At 41.4% G+C, this 20,000-nt stretch overlaps 1 protein-coding gene across 4 annotated transcripts in view; it reads right to left on the reverse strand.

Moving 5' to 3' along the window:
* The window catches only part of samd4a (sterile alpha motif domain containing 4A), a 46,292-nt gene that overhangs the window by 7,895 nt on the left and 18,397 nt on the right, over positions 1–20,000 (reverse strand). For 2 of the 4 annotated variants that reach the window (XR_014535054.1, XM_083550309.1), the window contains exons 4-11: positions 9,528–10,049; positions 5,947–6,222; positions 5,652–5,761; positions 5,229–5,315; positions 2,916–3,150; positions 1,872–1,957; positions 1,513–1,631; positions 1–120 (exon numbers count right to left, since the gene is read on the reverse strand). The exon at positions 1–120 is cut by the window's left edge and continues 88 nt beyond it. Coding sequence is in view for 3 of the 4 variants with exons in the window: in XM_083550309.1 (XP_083406435.1) it covers positions 1–120; positions 1,513–1,631; positions 1,872–1,957; positions 2,916–3,150; positions 5,229–5,315; positions 5,652–5,761; positions 5,947–6,222; positions 9,528–10,049 (1,555 nt within the window). In the remaining variant the exon portion in view is untranslated. Of the gene's footprint in view, positions 121–1,302; positions 1,342–1,512; positions 1,632–1,871; positions 1,958–2,915; positions 3,151–5,228; positions 5,316–5,651; positions 5,762–5,946; positions 6,223–9,527; positions 10,050–20,000 lie in introns of all 4 variants that reach the window. The other 2 variants (XM_083550308.1, XM_083550310.1) reach the window with 2 other exon arrangements.

Here is a 20,000-nt window from a genome sequence, read left to right on the forward strand (position 1 = left end):
CGGGGTGCAGGAAGACTTCGCGACGGCACCGGGAACTGGCGCAGGTTTCTCCGGGAGCACACACTGCTGCCCACACACACAGCGCTGGGAAGGGAGTTGGACTGACCGAAACCACGGCTGCTGCAACACACGTACATACAGTAACATGCAGGTTAGCGTCACATACCACTGCTATGATTTCATGATAAAAGCGAGGAATCTTGTGGGAACTGTGTGCCCGTGTTAGGACTTGCGGCAGCAAAGAAGAGGAGTATGGTTACTGTTTCATATTTTCGATCTTGTGTTCGAGTTTCCACGCTTTGACCGAGCGGCTTAGGAATGCGGTGTAAGCTGTTAAAGCATTTTTTTGAATGAAAGCAAATGGTTGGAGATTTATAGTAATCAGAATTTAGTGATGTAATAATGATAGAATTCAGATAAAACACAAGTCACAAAGGTGTCATTTACAAAACACTGATTTCCTTCTGATTTACAAATACATTTTTTCATATCCGAATGAACAAACAAGGACCTACTGTTCGCATACGTGCTTTTGTGTGTGTGTGTGTGTGTGTGTGTGTGTGTGTGTGTGTGTGTGTGTGTGCGCGCATGGCCCAATATTCTACTAAGCAGACTTGATTGACAGCCTCAGCCTGCTAGACCACTCATGCGACAATAAACACAGTGGCCTAACCAGAATTGTACCAGTTATGGCACCAGTTTTTACAGGGAAATTGTTATTTCTTCGCAGGGTCAGCCATGTTACAGCACCCCTGGTGTAGAGGTCGACCGATAGTGGATTAACGCTAGCTGGATACCGACAACTGGGTTGGATCGTACATGTTGATAACCAATTAAACAACCGGTATTTTTTTAAATGGATACTGGATAAAAAAAACAAAACACTCCATGTAAAATAGTACTAAATGTTATTACGGAAAAAAAAAAAAAAAAAAAACAGTATCGAATCATGAAAATGTGCTTAATAAAATAAATATGAATATATTAATTAATAAATATAATTATATAATTAATAAATAATAAACATTACATAGCTCTCTCAGTGCAGTGCGCCGTCTCGCGTGTAAAAATCAGTAATTCGCCTCTAGAGGCTGCTCTCGTAATGACATGGTCCGGAAGACGGACATGTATGAATTTTTGCTGATGGCCAATAGTTATAGCAATCAACTACTCCTGCAAAGTAACCGGTCAACCTCTAACCTGAAGCACAAAGGGTTAGGGCCTTGCTCAAGTGCCCCAAGAGTGGCAGCTTGATGAAAGGCAAGCTGCAGCTTCCTTGTGATTGATCAGGATGAAACTTACTCAAGTGGTACCAAACAGTGTAATCCCCACCCACAAAAACTAAAAAAAAAAAAAGACCAAACATTCATAATTTGTACTGTATACAGAATCTACATGCACACCATTAAAAGATCACGAGTGTGATTTGTAGACACAAATAAAATTAAGGGGGGTGAGGGTGGGGTACTTATAAACACTGACAAATGCTTGGGGAAAGTAAACGCTTCCTACCTCCTTGCCTGACGATATCCGGTTATGTCCAGGATCGGTTTCCGTGGAAACGAGCGTACTAGTTTCTGCACCTGCTGCCTCCAGGACGACAATCTCTTCTTCTGCGTCTCTGTGAACGCCTGAACAAAAAGATAGGTGGAGTCCAAAAAATTGTGACTAATAAGCCCCCCTTCCTCCCCAAACGCCTTATTGATTATGCATATTATTTATTGTACATTTATGATATAATAAATGTCATATAATAACTAATAATTTCAAATAAAAAAAAATTGTTCCAAACCAATTTATTTACTTAATTATTAAATCTTATTTATTAATAATGAACAATGACTTTTATTCTAAATCTGTTTGATCCTCACCTCATGGAGTTCACACTTATTGATGAGCTGCAGATAGGAGCTGATGTTCTCCTCATCTGGCCGAGACACCAGCAGCTGTGTGCACACTGACACACACACACACACACACACACACACACACAGAGTTACACACATGTCTGCGTGCAGTTCTGAGATTGAGTGATGTATGTTTGCTCACTCATTCTCAGCGTTTACAAGCTACGCGAACAGTGTTGTGATCTGTTTCGACCGCCCATTGAACATTTAAACACACACTGAGAAGCTGAATAAATCACACTCGTCCTGCATTTACACACCCTGTCCATTACACACAGTGCATAAGTGTGTGTGTACATACATATATGTACACACACAATACACACTCTATGGGTAAAAAGTATTGGGACACCTGGCTTTTCAAGACATATGTGGTTATTCCCCAATCTTTGATGTGGTAACATTAAATATTTCCTTTGCTTCAAATAAGACATCCAAACCTGCCCCTCATGACAATGCCCCTGTACACAAAGCTGGCTCTATTAATATATGCTTTATATGGGTTGGAGAGGAATTTCTTCAGAGGCCTGCTATAAAGCTCCAACCTCAACCCATCTAAACACCTTTAATATGATTTTAAACACTGACTACACCCCAGGCCTTCTCACATCACCTATATCAGCACCTGACTTTACTAACACCCATGTGTCTGAATGAGCATAAAACTCTACAAGCACACTCTAAAATCTAGTGGAACTTCTTTCCAGAAGAGTGGAGGTTATTATAACAGCAATCGTGGAATGGGATTTTTAAAAAGCACATACCAATTTTATAGTCAGGTATCCACAAAGTAGTTTTACAGAAATACATTTGAATATACTTTAATTTGTCCCCATAAGTTGTGTCCCTTAAAACACCTGAAACATTACATGCTGCTTGATCAAGTTAAACGCAGGGTTTAAAATCAAGTGCAGTGCAGCATTAGTTACATTTTCAGTTGTGTTATTTGTTATGTCAGTGGAAAGTCTGCACAAGTAGAGTAAGACAAACATGTTTGTTGATATGTACCTTTGCCCATGACGCGTGTGAACTGAGCAGGAATGTCCCCCTCGGCTATGAGCGTGGTGCTGCTCTCAACTTCCCCTCCACTCACACACACTCCTGGGGCTGAGCTCTTTCCCTCAGCGCTCAGTAGGGGGCGCTGTAGAGACTCAGCTGCTCTGTTAAACGCTTTAATTGGAGTCCCAATGATATAATGGAGCTCCTGCAAGGGAGAACGCAGATTCCCACCTTCCAACACATCCTGAAAAAAAAAAAAGAGTGTTGTAAAAAATTTTTTTAAAGAAAATAGGAGAAATGCTATTTATGGTGAAAACGGGGCAAAAAAGAAAGTGTGCACAAGAAACAAATTACCAGATGCGGATATAATTGGTATTCAAGGTCATAGCAAGCTGCATTATTTATTTTTTGACACGTCCATAAATCGTGCATGAGCAACGGTCAGGTGTTGGGGATATTTCTGCCCCGTAATGGGGTGTAAAATGACATGTGGTGATAAAGTTCTCCTGAAAATACATGCTTGTTTTCACCTATGAGGGTTTGGCCAGGCAGAGAGCACTGGTGTACTGGTAAATCAGGGCGAATGGTTTAAAATATGCAGCATGGAAAGACGTGCCTTTTGATCATTCAACGTAAAATTGGAGATGCATCGCAAATACAAATGTCCCAGACAGATTTGATTTCTACATAGCTTACTTTCTGGATTTGTTCTATATTCAGTCTTTGTACTGTCAGATGTTGCTGAGGCTGAAACAGGTCGTGACATTTAAGATTCACTAGAAAGAAACACTAGACTATGGTGAGGTTTGGTGAGCTCATGTATGCAGAAGAAGGCAGACATCTCTTGCAGCATGAGCATTTTGAAACATTCCACTAGCCTAGAAATACTATATGACCAAAAGTTTGCTGTATAATAACCTTCACTCTTCTGGGAAGATGTTGCATTAGATATAGAAGTGTAGTCAGGTACTGATGTAGGTGAGGAGGCCTGAGGTGCAGTCAGTTTTCCAATTCATCCCTAAGGTGTTCAATCTCATTGAGGTCAGAGCTCTATAGCAGGAGATATTCCACTCCAACCCATGTACACCAGATCTTCATAAAGCTGGCTTTGTGCACAAGAGCATTGTCATGCTGGAACAGGTTTGGGTCTCCTAGCTCAAGTGAAGGGAATGCATCCAATGACATTTTACAATATTGTGTACCTCTGACAATACAGTGGAACCCCGTTGTACGAGCAACCTATAGTACGAGCAAACGGAGATACGAGCAACCTCGCTCGCAAAATTTTACCCTGTTTCACGAGCAAATTTCGAAAGGCACGAGCAAACCAACGCTGCCGGTTCCCCGTTTTCGGCGGAGGCTCGCATCAGTCGCTTAGTTGATGACGTATCACTCGGTCGCTCTCGTTGTTCAGTGCAGCAAAAACGTAACTGTGGCAGCGGGGGCGTGGCCGAGCGGCGGTTTGTGAATGGAGGGCGGGTCCGGGAGCGGATAGGCAGGGGATTGCCTCACCTAAAGTTAATGTGACCTAATGATTGTTCTCTCTTTTCAAGTGATCGGAGGGTGCATTTAAGGAGGAGACCGTGTGCGCGTGTGTGTGTGCGCGCCTGAGACGTGCTGCGTGGGGCACTAAGCAGACCGACACAAAAAAAACTAATAAAAGTGGATGTGAAGCCTTTGCACCTGACATGTTGTAGCGTTCCTTATTCCCGTATTCATACGCTCTCCCACAGTAACTTTTTTTAGTTTTATATTTTTATTTCACTAGAAATCTTGAAAAATGTCTCCCAAGAAAATCAGTGATGGTGCTGTGAAAACGACAGTAAATAGAATTACATAGAAACCGAGGAGGTTACGAGCGTGGTGCGCGTCTTACACTCGCTATCAACCACTATCACATGAGTTGGTGTTAAATTATGTTTATATTACGGTCATTTGCCGTGTATTTGTTTTTAAAAATAGGCTACAAATACTTTTTAAGTGCAGAAATAATCGATCAAATGAGATCTCGGAACGGATTAAATCACTTTTACATTCATTCCTACGAAGAAAATTAGTTCGAACATACGAGCAAATGGACACACGAGCAATTTTCAAGAACGAATTATGCTCGTACAACGGGGTTCCACTGTATTTGCGAAAGAACCTCATATGACTGGAAGAAATCAAGTGTCCCAATACGTTTGCCTCGTCGTTTTAGTAGTAGCTAAGATTCTTAGTAAACATGATAATCTCAGACGCACTTGAAAATGCTACTGCTTCACGAGAACAATTTTTCAGAGCTAGCAAACACAAACAAAGCAATAAAAAGAGGGAACAAACCTTTTCCAAAGACCGCAGCATGTTCTGTCTCTCTTTCAGTTTCTGGATGCTAATGATGATCTTGTGCCGCGCCCCTTTTGTAACGCTCTACATCAGAGATTGTGGTATTTTAATATTAAAAAAGCATAGTTATAGTGAATTATGTGCTCAGAGACGCTGAATTCTCAATTCTGATTGGTTGATAAATATTCTAAAGCAGCAGCTCTGTCAATAGCTCAGTCAAAAATCACAGGTTTAATGTTATCTAGCAATAATAATGTATCCATGCTAAATGTATAATCATTGATATAGCAGACATGAAAGGAGTCTCCAGTGCAACCTATTTCTCCGATTCGTGTCGTATCGCACCAGGGTAACATGTATAACAGCATGTCATGTATGAAGTAATTCTAACCCCAACAAACAGATATCCACAGCTCTCACCTGTGCCTCCAGCTGCTGCTCAGACAGCAACATCATCTCCTCGTAGGTCATTGTGGAGAAAAGGCCGGCGTACTTGTGCAGACGCAGACTCTTCAGCCACGCTGGAACATCTGCGGGCAAGAATGCACACGTCTGAGAAGCCAGAGAAACTTCTACACCTCTAAAAACTGATGCAACTCACACTTTTATCTCTAAAAAGAGGTTTACTTGGACGCATTGATGTCCTTGTACAGACTATGAAACTATATGCAGTGAAAAACCCCTCTAACTTTCCCAGTACACTTCTCTCACTCACCTCGCATGCCGCTCCCCTCTTCGCTGAATGAGCTCCGGAGTGCAATGCCCAGGCCTGAGCCGTCCTCTAGGTGCTCGCTGCCGCCGCTCCCTGACGACGCCACGCTGCTCTGAGGAGACAGAGGGGCGTGGTCGGGGGTCAAAGGTGCTCCCCGTCCACGCAGGTCCTCCTGCGAGAGCCAGCCGTGTCCCAGGGGTTGATTGGACGAGCCGCTCATCGGGGGTGTCAGAGAGACGGAACGCTTTAGAGGACTGTGTTGACCTGCAGACTGTAGGACTGGACACACAAGCACACACACAAATTGAGCTTGATAGACTGCTAATCAGAATCTAACCAACACAAAAACATTTATGGCACAAATCATCACAAAGACTTCCTAATGGTTTTTGGCTTATACTGACTGACCGTAGACTACAAACAATACAGTTACACATATTCAGAGCTACACTGGTAACACTAGAGGTCGACCGATTCATTGGTTTTGTAAAATAATTCGATATTCCATACCGATAGTTTTTCCAGGTTGCGTTATACAATACAAGGGCGGCCTCTAGAGGCGACCCTGCGTGCTGTTTATACACATGGTCGACCTGTTGGTAGCTGTTTATTTCAGCTTAATAAAATAATGGATTGAATTCAATGATACATAAGTGTAGCTACTCGTTTTATAAGAAAAAATATATATATATAATCAATAATTTCGGAAATGTATTAAGACTTTTTATTTATATAGGGTACACACTTTGTGAGAAGAATGAACGTTAGTACGACATTGTCCTAGCTGATATTGTACAAGAACCATAACCAAGATGCACTAATTCAATGCAACTGTCCGGTTAAGCTTAATCTGAAGTCTGATTTCGGGATTGACTCCTACCTATGTCTATATAACTCAATTTTAAACATGGCTGCCGCAACAGTAAACTGCTATCTGGTGCTTTCTCTGTAACATTGGACCTTTTGCAGGACTTAGGCCCTGTTTGGAGGAATCAGACCCAATGGAGCTCATCAAAAGCCAGAATACAGGGCAGGTGGCATAGGGGGGGGTGAGGGGGTAGGCTAGGGTGGTGGTTAGACAGGATGAAAAAAACCTATAAGCAGAAGAGTAGCAGTTTGTCCTATGTATAGGCTTTCCAGGACCGGTTTTAAAATAGGTGCCCAGCTAACATTACATACACCAGTCCCTAAATATTAGCCATTTCCCCTAAATACAGACCCCCACAAAAGGCTACCTTACATGGGAAAGGGAAGGAATGGCATGCGGTGCTCAGGCGGGGGACGAACTGTTGGGCTGTGAGGTGTGGAAGCGTCTGTTTGTCTGCGTGTGGCAAGAAGGAAAGGAGATGCCAAGCTAAAAATTGAAATGATGCTTTCGACCGTTAATATAACAGTTCGGGAGAAAGGACAGAGACAGGCCACGTCCGCCATTGTCATCTTTACCCGGGATTCATAAACGCACCAGTTTTGTTAAAAAGGAGCGCGCTATTTTCGTGCCAAGCTTATGGTAATTCTAATTACAATAATTGTGTGATTGTGGTGATAGAATTATGATAAGAGATTTAAAAAAGAAAAAAACAAAAAAAACAAGCTTTTGTTGCTGCTCAGACTCGCAATCTAAAATAAAGGGGATCTTGTGGAGCCAAGCATTAAATGGGCCCTTATTTATATCTTCAGCTGTCTCCTTCATCAGGGGAAAAAAAAAAAATGGAGCCTCACATTCTACGCTGGAAATATCCCGCTCTAACCACAGATATTTTCAATCCCAATATCTTTGTCACAGCCACATCGCTGCCACAGTCTGCAAGTATGTTTCTCTTGCTTTTCTTTTAACGAGATTTCAACCTCATCAAATGCTTGACCTTTATTCCGTGTTTTTAACTTCAGAGGGAAATTGTGCGTGTTGAATTTTGTGGGCTGTTCTTTCAATATTGGTTTATCAGACTGTGTGTATTTAAAAATAAGCTAATTTTCTAAGAGGTCATAATTAAATAAATAAAAAATGCTATTTGGTGGCCAGTTGTGTGTCTCTGACTGCTATATCGCTGTGTGTGGTTTGTTTGCTCTGAACAGATGTGACACATGGACATGGTTGGTCTGATCTGAAATCTGAACTTTGACCAACAATCAAAGCAAACAAGTGTCTCAGGAATCAACTGTAAATTGGACTAAAATGCATCAAGTATATAGGACAATGACAAATTAATGAAAAAATGTGGGTTTTAAGTGAATTACACTATCAGACATCAATGATGATTAGAATCAGGAGAAACACACTTAAACGAAATGATTAGACACAATATAAACATGCCAATTAGACTCAAGGTAAACACACTAATCACAATTACAGTGAATATGCTAATTAGATTAAGTGTAAACACAGATCAGACTCAATGTAAACATACTGATCAGACATACAGTGATTTTGCTGATTAGACTCAGAATGTACACACGGATCAGACTCAAATAAACGCACTAATCAGACTTACAAAGAAAATGCTGATTAGATTCAGAATGTACACACTGACTCATTCAGACTCAATGTAAACACACTGATCATATTCAGGGTAAACACAATAAACTAACTTAATATAAATATTGATCAGACATACAGTAAAAATTTTGATTCAGCATATACACACTAATCAGACTCTATGTAAACACACTGATCAGACTCAATGTACATTCACCGATCAAACAATATAAATACACTGATCAGACTCAATGCACACACAGATCAGACTCAATGCACACACAGATCAGACTCAATGTAAACACACTAATCAGACTCAATGCAAACACACGGATCAGATTTAAACGTAAACACACTAATCAGACTCAATGCGCACACACAGATCAGACTCAATGTAAACACACAGATCTGACTCAATGTAAACACATTGTTCAGAGCCATTAAGAAGCATTCAAGTTTAGTATACCAAACGTCAAAAGACCACACAGTTCAGACCGATCTAAACATGTGCTAGATCCAATGTCCGTATATCAAATAAACACAACTGAAATACAATGAGCAATCCTAGCTTCAAAATTAATAAATGAACAAAGCGACACACTAAATCCAACATAAAAAACTATAGATTTGACAGCTTCAGCAGTCAATTCATCTCTAAACATAAAACACCGATCATACAAAATGATGAGTCTCGTATTTTTAACACTTTTAATCCACTGATCAAATCTATTGTAAAGAGACATCAGACTTCATTGTACACATATTTGCCATCTCCATAGCATTTCGAATCCACTAATCAGACACAGCAAAAAACACAATTTAAATATGCACACACAAATTTAATGAGCTGACCAGACCAAAAAACACTAACACAATGATCAGACTTAATACAAACACTCTGAACAAACCACTCCAAACTGACACCTGGATATCAGACCCAATATAAAAACAGTGATTAGACCAAAAGTATTCACAACAAACACACCTGACCAGAGATACTGATCAGACCTGACATAAAGGTGCAGATGCCAAAAAGTTACAAATCTCATCGGACATGGTGTAAATAAAATACAGTTCTGTTTAGACCCAACGTAAACGTAAATCCACTCACTGGAGTTGCTTCCACTTCCTGTGCCAACTGTATTGATGGTAGAAGGGACTGATGATGATGGGTAGAGAAGAAGGTGTCCATTCTCACAGCCCTGCTGTTGCTGCTGCGTGTGCCAGGTAGCAATGCCCGAGTCTCGAGATCCCTGCCAGCCGTTCAGACGATCATCAGAGCCGTAACGCTGATGTTGGGTGTAGAGATGATGAGAAGACGGTACTCGCTCCAATGAATCTCCACCTCCTCCGGCACTCCGGCTGGCTGCTCGTTCCTCCAGATGGTTGAGCCAGAGAGCAAGATCGGCCCGGTCCTCCAAGGATGTGGCCGGGTGGATAAGAGCGTACGAGAGCAGCTGCCGGCTCTCCTCGAGGTGCCTCCCGAACTCGATGGTGTGCGTGAGGATTTTGGGAAGTAGCCGCATGTACTCGCTTTTGGCTTCACCATTGCCCGGCTTCAGAAGTGGCAGGTGGGTCAGGACCAGCGAGATGAGGCGTTCTTTTGGCTCTGCCTGCCACTGGCCAATCACCGCTAAGGAAATAAGATGAGAAGGTATATTTAGGATACATTTTTATCTTAGTAAATGCATTTAACTGTCCTGAAAATTGACCTGGGGTTTCTTGTATCATGACTCAAATAATAGCAATAGAAACTAATAAAGCATCTCCACTGCAAGAGGACAGGAAGAGATCATTTTCCTTATTTTACTCTTTGTGCATGATCACCGCTCTATATCTAACATCATTAAACACAGTCCAAGTGGCTATACATATCCAACCTATTGAGGCATATCTCAGAAACACTTGTCCTATCCAGCTTGAGCTTTAGCTATAGATACTCTGAGGTCATGGACACTTGGTCAAATACCACAAATAGAGGACTGGTTAGAGACCGGTATACAGATAGACAATGTGTCCTGATTCGGTATGCGCTGAAACTGAAAGGTCATCTGCATATTATCAGGTTACAAATACAAGATATTAGCCAGATACACATGTTTAGTTGCTTGACTTGGAGAAAAACACCAGTAGGCCATTTCTGACCCTGGTTAATTATCACTATTTAGATATACTTTAGCCATTTACAAATACTGCCAATTACCTTGGTACTAAATATTCAACATGATAGATTTTTTTATATATATATATATATATATATATATATACAGTGAGGAAAATAAGTATTTGAACACCCTGCTATTTTGCAAGTTCTCCCACTTAGAAATCATGGAGGGGTCTGAAATTGTCATCGTAGGTGCATGTCCACTGTGAGAGACATAATCTAAAAAAAAAAAAAAATCCAGAAATCACAATGTATGATTTTTAAACTATTTATTTGTATTATACAGCTGCAAATAAGTATTTAAACACCTGTCTATCAGCTAGAATTCTGACCCTCAAAGACCCCAAAAGTCTGCCTTTAAAATGTCCACCTCCACTACATTTATTATCCTAAATTAGATGCACCTGTTTGAGGTCGTTAGCTGCATAAAGACACCTGTCCACCCCATACAATCAGTAAGAATCCAACTACTAACATGGCCAAGACCAAAGAGCTGTCCAAAGACACTAGAGACAAAATTGTACACCACCACAAGGGTGGAAAGGGCTACGGGGAAATTGCCAAGCAGCTTGGTGAAAAAAGTTCCACTGTTTGAGCAATCATTAGAAAATGGAAGAAGCTAAACATGACTGACAATCTCCCTCGGACTGGGGCTCCATGCAAGATCTCACCTCGTGGGGTCTCAATGATCCTAAGGAAGGTGAGAAATCAGCCCAGAACTACACGGGAGGAGCTGGTCAATGACCTGAAAAGAGCTGGGACCACCGTTTCCAAGGTTACTGTTGGTAATACACTAAGATGTCATAGTTTGAAATCATGCATGGCACGGAAGGTTCCCCTGCTTAAACCAGCACATGTACAGGCACGTCTTAAGTTTGCCAATGACCATTTGGATGATCCAGAGGAGTCATGGGAGAAAGTCATGTGGTCAGATGATGCCAAAATAGAACTGTTGGGTCATAATTCCAATAAACGTGTTTGGAGGAAGAAGAATGATAAGTACCATCCCAAGAACACCATCCCTACTGTGAAGCATAGGGGTGGTAGCATTATGCTTTGGGGGTGTTTTTCTGCACATGGGACAGGGCGACTGCACTGTATTAAGGAGAGGATGACCGGGGCCATGTATTGCAAGATTTTGGGGAACAACCTCCTTCCCTCAGTTAGAGCATTGAAGATGGGTCGAGGCTGGGTCTTCCAACATGACAATGACTCGAAGCACACAGCCAGGATAACCAAGGAGTGGCTCTGTAAGAAGCATATCAAGGTTCTGGCGTGGCCTAGCCAGTCTCCAGACCTAAACCCAATAGAGAATCTTTGGAGGGAGCTCAAACTCCGTGTTTCTCAGCGACAGGCCAGAAACCTGACTGATCTAGAGAAGATCTGTGTGGAGGAGTGGGCCAAAATCCCTCCTGCAGTGTGTGCAAACCTGGTGAAAAACTACAGGAAACGTTTGACCTCTGTAATTGCAAACCAAGGCTACTGTACCAAATATTAACATTTACTTTCTCAGGTGTTCAAATACTTATTTGCAGCTGTATCATACAAATAAATAGTAAAAAAAAATCATACATTGTGATTTCTGGATTTTTTTTTTAGATTATGTCTCTCACAGTGGACATGCACCTACGATGACAATTTCAGACCCCTCCATGATTTCTAAGTGGGAGAACTTGCAAAATAGCAGGGTGTTCAAATACTTATTTTCCTCACTGTATATATATATATATATATATATATAGAGAGAGAGAGAGAGAGAGAGAGAGAGAGAGCTTTTTGACTTTGATCAAATATCAGGATGCCTAAACATGCATGATGATGCAAACATTGGCAAAAAATAGCTAATCAATGATTAGTTGCTAATGCTGGTATGCTAGTTCTATGTGCTTCATATAAATTACAAATCCTATAAACACTATATATAGCCTATTTAGGTAGGTATATAAACAATATAATGCAATTTAGTTAGATTGTTTGTTACTTAGTTACAAAAACACATTAGCTGTACATTAGCTAGTTAGTTGTTCAGTTATATAAACACTACACATTAGCTACTGAGATAGTTATATAATTACTGCACATTGCTTAGTTGTTTAGTTATATAATCACTTCACAATGGCTAGTTTGTTACTTACAAAAACACTGCAGCAAATTTAGCTAATAAGTTATATAAACACTTTAGTTAGTAATTTATATAGATATAGATAGTTAGCCATTAGTTAGATGTTTAGCGTTAGTAAAAAAAAAACGCTGCATATTAGCTACGGACTTAGTTATATTATCACTGTAATTTGACTAGTTTGACGGTTAGTTATTTGGTTATATAAACACTTCAAATTTGTTTCATAGATAGTTATTTAGTTATATAATCACTTCACAGTAGCTAGTTAGTTACTTACACAAACAATGCATATTAGTTAGTTAGTTGATTAAATAAACACTGCATATGAGTTACTTATATACAACTGAACATTAGCAAGTTAGTTAGTTAATTAGTTAGTTTAATTAGTTAGTTACTTACCTACATAAACACTACACATTGACTTGTTGGTTAGTTATTTAGGGACAAACTTACAATTCTTTATGACTGCATTATCTGTTTAAAGCTGCTTTGAGACAACGTCCATTGTTAAAACAAACACAAACACTGCACATTAGCTAGTTATTTAATTATATAAACACTGCAGATAAGGTAGTTAATTATGTTAACACTGCAGATTAGATCAGTTTGTTACATAAACAATGCACATTAATTACTTAGCAATATAACAAAGACTAATTTTGCAGTTATATATGAATATTCATATTAGCTAGTTACAAATCCTGTATGCTAAGTTGAACTATCTAAGTTGGACTATTCTTTTATACAGCATATACAACGATAGTTTGAATGGATACATGCTGATATATCGTGACTAATAGTTGTAATGAGAGCTACTGATACTTGGGCTGAACAGAAAACACTAACACTCCACCCAGGCTAGCTTGCACTCCTATACCTTTATTTAAAATGAACACTGAACACTAACATGATTGAATCTGTATTAACTTTACATTATAGCAGAAGGAGAACAGCGTGCATGCACCCTCGTGATCTTACACGCAATATATCATGCTTTCGTTGGTGTCACCGAAGTTCAGAGCAGAAGAAAGAGCACATTAGGGCTTGGAGCACTTTCAGAAACAGGCACAGAGTCAGTCCTCTCCTCGTGATTTACATACATAGTGAACACCTCTGAAAGATTTGCGTCACTTAGTGGTCTATAGCTGTCTTGTTTTTAAAATCTGGTTCTGGGATAGTGTACCAATGTGTGGAAACAACACAAATAACACGGGCCCCCCCGAACCTCAGGTGCTCGGATAAAAGTTCCGTTTGGATGATTTTTCCTGGCACTTCCATTTTTACAGGCTCGTGAGTGATGCCATGCGTTATTTGTAAACGCTCGAGCTTCGACGTGTCCGAGTTATTTGTGAAGTTCTGACATAGCGCAACAGGCGGCCTACATTCTGGAAACATTCAATCTCTGACTGATTTAGCACAATTGGAGGCTCTGAATGCTGTTCTCAGTCTCCGAAGTTAGCAGCCACAGCTGTGTGTCAAGATGGCTTCAAAATAAATCAGATTTGGATATGAACTCATAAAAATCTTTAGAAGGCATGCTGTAGGTTCACGCTGAAATAATTATACAAAGAGGGCAACAAATAAGAAACAAATCAGGATAGGGCTGTTATAGGAAAATGATAAGCATGACCATGCAAAACGATTGATACAAATCGTTTCCTAATAAAACTATTTCAACCTCTTCACTCTTCCATCCTTCTGGACTTTTCCACCTCACATTCCTTCACCCCCTACCCCCCACGGCCCAGATGATGGTGTGAGCCGCTAATACAATAGAGGCTTCTCATCTCACAGATTTCCGCTTTCACTCACCCCCCAATCATTTCCTCCACAGCCTGCTCGCTCTCACCCGCACACATCCATACACACTCACACTCACTTCCCTCTCTTTTTTTAATCACTCGCTCATTTAGAGTTGTGCATCTTCCTTTTAGAAACCTGAAGCACCCAATGAATGTCAACCCAAAGTCATTTATTGATTTTTGATTGTATGGAGCCACCTAAAGAGATGTTACATCTCTGCATGGCAGTCTCAAGGAAAGAGGTGTGACAAATTGTCATGTCAGCCTCAGTGAAATTTTAATGGCCTGTCAGCATGTCAGTCTCAGTGGAGGAGGTGTGGTCTTTTAGCATGTAAGTCTCAATGAAGAAGACGTGGCCTATCAGCATTTTAGTCTTAGTGGAGAAGGTGTGGTCTTTTAATAGATCAGTCTCAATGAAGGAGACGTGGCTTATCAGAATGTCAGTCTCGGTGAAGGAGGCGTGGCCTATCAACATGCTAGTCTCAGTCATGGAGATGTGGTCTTTTGATAGATCAGTCTCAATGAAGGAGACGCGGCATATCAGGATGTCAGTCTCGTTGAAGGAGTCGTAGCCTATCAGCTTGTCAGTCTCATTGAAAGAGGCACGACCAATTGTCATGTCGGCCTCAGTGAAAGTTTTGTGGCCCATGTCAGTTTTAGTGGAGGAGGTGTGGCCTATCAGGATGTAAGTCTCAGTGGAGGAGGGGTGGTCTTTTGGCATGTTAGTCTCAGTGGAGGAGGTGTGGTCTTTTGGCATGTCAGTCTTAGTAAAGGAGATGTGGCCTATCTGCATGTCAGTCTCAGTGGAGGAGGCGTCGCCTATCTGCATGTCAGTCTCAGTGGAGGAGGAGTGGTCTTTTGATAGATCAGTCTGATAAGGAGTCGTGGCTTTTTGCAGGTCAATCTAAATATGAAGAGGCGTGGCCTGAATTCCTCTTAGCCTCAGTAAAAAAAGGCTTTATGTTTATTCAAAAAGAGGCATGGCTTCTCTGCATGTCACTCCCAGTGAAGGTGTATTTGTCATTTTCCCTCAAAAAAGTGTGATCTGTTTGACAATTAAGGAAGAGGTGCATCATAAAAAAGATTTTATATTTACCTTTTCTTTACACTCTGTCTACCTCTCCCTCCCTCTCTATTTTTCTTTTTTATGAACCTGTAGTACTAAAAGATCTGCTACTACAGGAGCCCTCCAGAGCTGTAGGAGATGTTGGAGTGGGAGGATGGAAACAGTGAGCAGACGTTCTCTATGTCATCTCCAAACATTTGTGTAAACCCTTCCTTAACCCCCCCCCCTCTTCTCCCTCTCTTTCTCTCTCTCACACACATGCACACAATTACACTCATTCATTCCTCAAACAGTCTCCTGTACACTCCTATCCTCTCTCCCTTTTCCATTCCACTCTCTCCTAGATGGGAGGTAAATGTGTGCTAAAAGGCTAGAGTGTACCATGTGGCCATCTGCATGAGTCATGAAGAAGAGAGTCCAAGGGAAAAAAAAGTGAAAGAGAAGAGAAGGGAGAGAGAGAGACTTGGAAGCTGTGAATCACAAAGTAGTCACGGGTGCAATGTGAGGAAAGCCCTTCTTTAAATGCTTTATTGCGCAGGTTAAAAGGACAAAAGAGGGGGAATTCTACATTCTACATCTCATGGAATATAGATATTCCAGTATCAGTGAAGTAGATGTTACCTATCAGGATATCAGTCTCAGTAATCAATTCCAGTAAAGAGGGTGTGGCTCCTTCTCTTCTCAGGCCATGTCCGAACTAACCGATCACACCGAGACAGCGTTTTCAGTCAACGAAATTTGCAGCTTTTTAAAAAAAAAAAAAAAACTCTCCAAAGAGGATAAATTTGAAGACATTGTTTTCACATTGCAGTGTGTACTGTGAAAACGGAGGCATTCGAGAATAATAACTCATTTTTAGTCATTGCTGCGACATATCAAAGAGTGGGAAAGTAAATAAACGGAAGGAGGAAATAACGCAGAGTGTCCTAGGATTTGCTCATGCGCAGTACAGGGACATCAAAGTTTTCAGACGTTTCAGTGTGGTAGAGCAACTTTTGGGAAACGTCATTTTCAGTAGGACAAAGAAAATGTGGACTTTCTGCATGTCACTCCCGGAGAAGGAGGTGTAGCCTTTTTGGCATTTCTTTCCCAGTAAAGAAGAATTCCTGACAGAATTTTTTGTCTTTTTGTCATCATTGTATGCACACAACACTAGACGACTGAAAGAAGGCAAGATGTTGCGCATGTCAAGGGTTTTTGAGGAGTGTTTAGGCAAATGAAATCTTAAAGCTATTGAGTAAAACAGCAAAACTCTCTCTCTGTACTAAAGGCGTAATTTTTTTTTAAACCACAGACATTATTTTCTCTCCGCTAAAAGACATTTTAAAATGCTGCAAAGTCTGTAATGGTTTTTGAGCGAAAGGATTTGGGGGGGAAAAAATGCTAATCATGCCCACTGCATTGTGAATCCCTGCACAATGATGGACCTCAAGTGAATGGACATACGGTGCCACCCAGATGCAGATGAGTTCCCTTTTGAGTCAGGTTCCTCTCAAAGTTTCTACCTCATGCAATCTCAGAGATCACCACAGTCACAGACGGCACTTATTACGGATAAACTTACGAATATAAGAAACAAACTTACAGGCACTAAACTTAGAAATCTAAGAACTAAGAACTTCACAGAAAAAAGAAATGAAGAATATGAATTTCCCTAATGTAAGGGCCAGAGGTGATGGTGGTGAGGGAAAAACTCCCTGAGATGAAATGAGGATGGAACCTTAAGATGTTCCAGACTCAAAAGGGAACCAATCCTCATCCTGACACCAGATCCTGATTCATTATAATTATTTCATTGTTGATGTTATTAACTGTTCAGTGAAGGACACCTGAGTGTACTAATGTTCATGGCAATTGTAGTCCCAAGCCTCTGTACCCAAACAGTTTGTATTAAAGATTTTCTCAGTTGCTTTTACAAACGCATTTGTAAAAACAGCACAACGCATCAGATTTCTTACAAAGGCCTGTACTTAATCCTTAGTCCTTAATCCTTAGATGACGGTGCACGATTTCAGTATTTGCTGATGTAAACGGTTTGGATTACAGTTTGGGTTACAGTGATTAAAAATGCACAAGGCAGAATTTCTTCTGTCAGGCATCTATGAATTCCAACAGCCCCAATGTACGCATTACTGTATGTGGCATATTGATTGCAAGCGACCAGGCAGGATTCCTGTACTGTACTCGTGTTCGTTCGTTTCCTGTTGTATTTGCTCGCCAATTGAAAGTTCACGAGATTCACCTTTGAACTATTTTAGAGAACCGTTTCACCATTGGTTGATCTTGATGCCGTACGCTCACCTTCATTAGTGACGTTCAAGAGTCGTCTACACACTTCTTCCATTAAAGACACATTTACAAAAAAAAAAAAAAGCACCATCCTGACACCTAAGTAGAATAATAATTACAATGTATTTTCACTTCAATAAGGGGAAAGATAAACCCAGCCATTAGGGGGGCACAAGCCAGTGCACTCTTAGTGCCGGTCCCAAGCCCGGGTAAATGGGGAGGGTTGCGTTAGGAAGGGCATCCAGCATAAAACATGTGCCAAATCAAATATGTGGATCACAAATGAGAATTTCATACCGGATCGGTCGAGGCCCGGGTTAACAACGACCGCCACAGGTATCGTTAGCCGACAGGGTACCGGTGGAAATTGGGCTACTGTTGGCCGAAGGAGGAGAAGGAGAGGAGGAAGACGTCTACAGAGACGGCGGGAAAAGGAGCAGTGTAGAAGAGTAGAGGTTCGGGTTGGTACTTTAAATGTTGGTACTATGACGGGTAAAGGGAGAGAGGTAGCTGATATGATGGAGAGGAGAAAGGTAGATATGCTGTGTGTTCAGGAGACCAAGTGGAAAGGGAGTAAGGCCAGGAACATTGGAGGTGGGTTTAAACTGTTTTATCATGGTGTGGATGGAAAGAGAAATGGTGTAGGGGTGATTCTGAAGGAAGAGTACAGTAAGAGTGTAGTGGAGGTGAAGAGAGCTTCTGATAGGGTGATGATCGTGAAGGTGGAGGTTGAAGGGATGATGATAAATGTCATCAGTGCCTATGCTCCACAAGTTGGCTGTGAGATGGAGGAGAAGGAAAGATTCTGGAGTGAATTAGATGAAGTGGTAGATGGTGTACCTAGGAAAGAACGATTGGTGATTGGGGCAGACTTTATTGGGCATGTAGGTGAAGGAAACAGAGGTGATGAGGAGGTGATGGGTAGGTATGGTTTCAAGGAGAGGAATGTGGAAGGGCAGATGGTGGTAGATTTTGCTAAAAGGATGGAAATGGCAGTGGTGAACACGTATTTTAAGAAGAAGGAGGATCATAGGGTGACGTATAAGAGTGGAGGAAGGTGCACACAGGTGGATTATGTTCTGTGTAGGAGATGCAACCTGAAGGAGATTGGAGACTGTAAGGTGTTGGCGGGGGACAGTGTAGCTAGACAGCATCGGATGGTGGTCTGTAGGATGGTTTTGGAGGCGAAGAAGAAGAGGAGGAAAGTAAGGATTGAAAGAAGAATAAGATGGTGGAAACTGAAGGAGGAAGAGTGTAGTGTGAGGTTCAGGGAAGAGGTCAGACAGGGGCTTGGTGGTGGTGAAGAGGTGCTGGATGATTGGGCAACTACTGCAGGAGCGATGAGGAAGGCAGCTAGAAAAGTACTTGGTGTGACATCTGGAAATAGAAAGCAAGACAAGGAGACGTGGTGGTGGAATGAGGAAGTGCAGGAGAGCATTAGGGGAAAGAGATTGGCAAAACAGAAGTGGGATCGACAGAGTGATGAGAAAAGTAGGCAGGAGTACAAGGAGATGCGGCAGCAGGTAAAAAGGGATGTGGCGAAAGCCAAGGAAAAGGCATATGAGGAGCTGTATAAGAGGTTGGACACTAAGGAAGGAGAAAAGGATTTGTACCGATTGGCCAGGCAGAGGGACCGAGCTGGGAAGGATGTACTGCAAGTTAGAGCAATAAAGGATGGAGAGGGAAATGTGTTGACTAATGAGGAGAGTGTGTTGAGAAGATGGAGGGAGTATTTTGAGCAGCTGATGAATGAGGAAAATCAGAGAGAGAGAAGGTTGGAGGATGTGGAGTTGGTGAAGCAGAATGTAGATAGGATTAGTAAGGAGGAAGTGAGAGCAGCGATTAAGAGGATGAAGAATGGAAAGTCGGTTGGACCAGATGACATACCAGTAGAAGCGTGGAGATGTTTAGGAGAGATGGCAGTGGAGTTTTTAACCAGAATGTTTAACAGGATTCTGGAAGGGGAGAGGATGCCTGAGGAATGGAGAAGGAGTGTGCTGGTACCGATCTTTAAACATAAGGGAGATGTGCAGACCTGCAGTAACTACAGGGGAATTAAGTTGATCAGTCACACCATGAAGTTATGGGAAAGAGTAGTGGAAGCCAGGCTGAGAGAAGAGGTGACCATCTGTGAGCAACAG

This window comes from Silurus aristotelis, assembly GCF_946808225.1.
Source record: "Silurus aristotelis genome assembly, chromosome: 9".
Lineage (NCBI taxonomy): Eukaryota > Metazoa > Chordata > Actinopteri > Siluriformes > Siluridae > Silurus > Silurus aristotelis.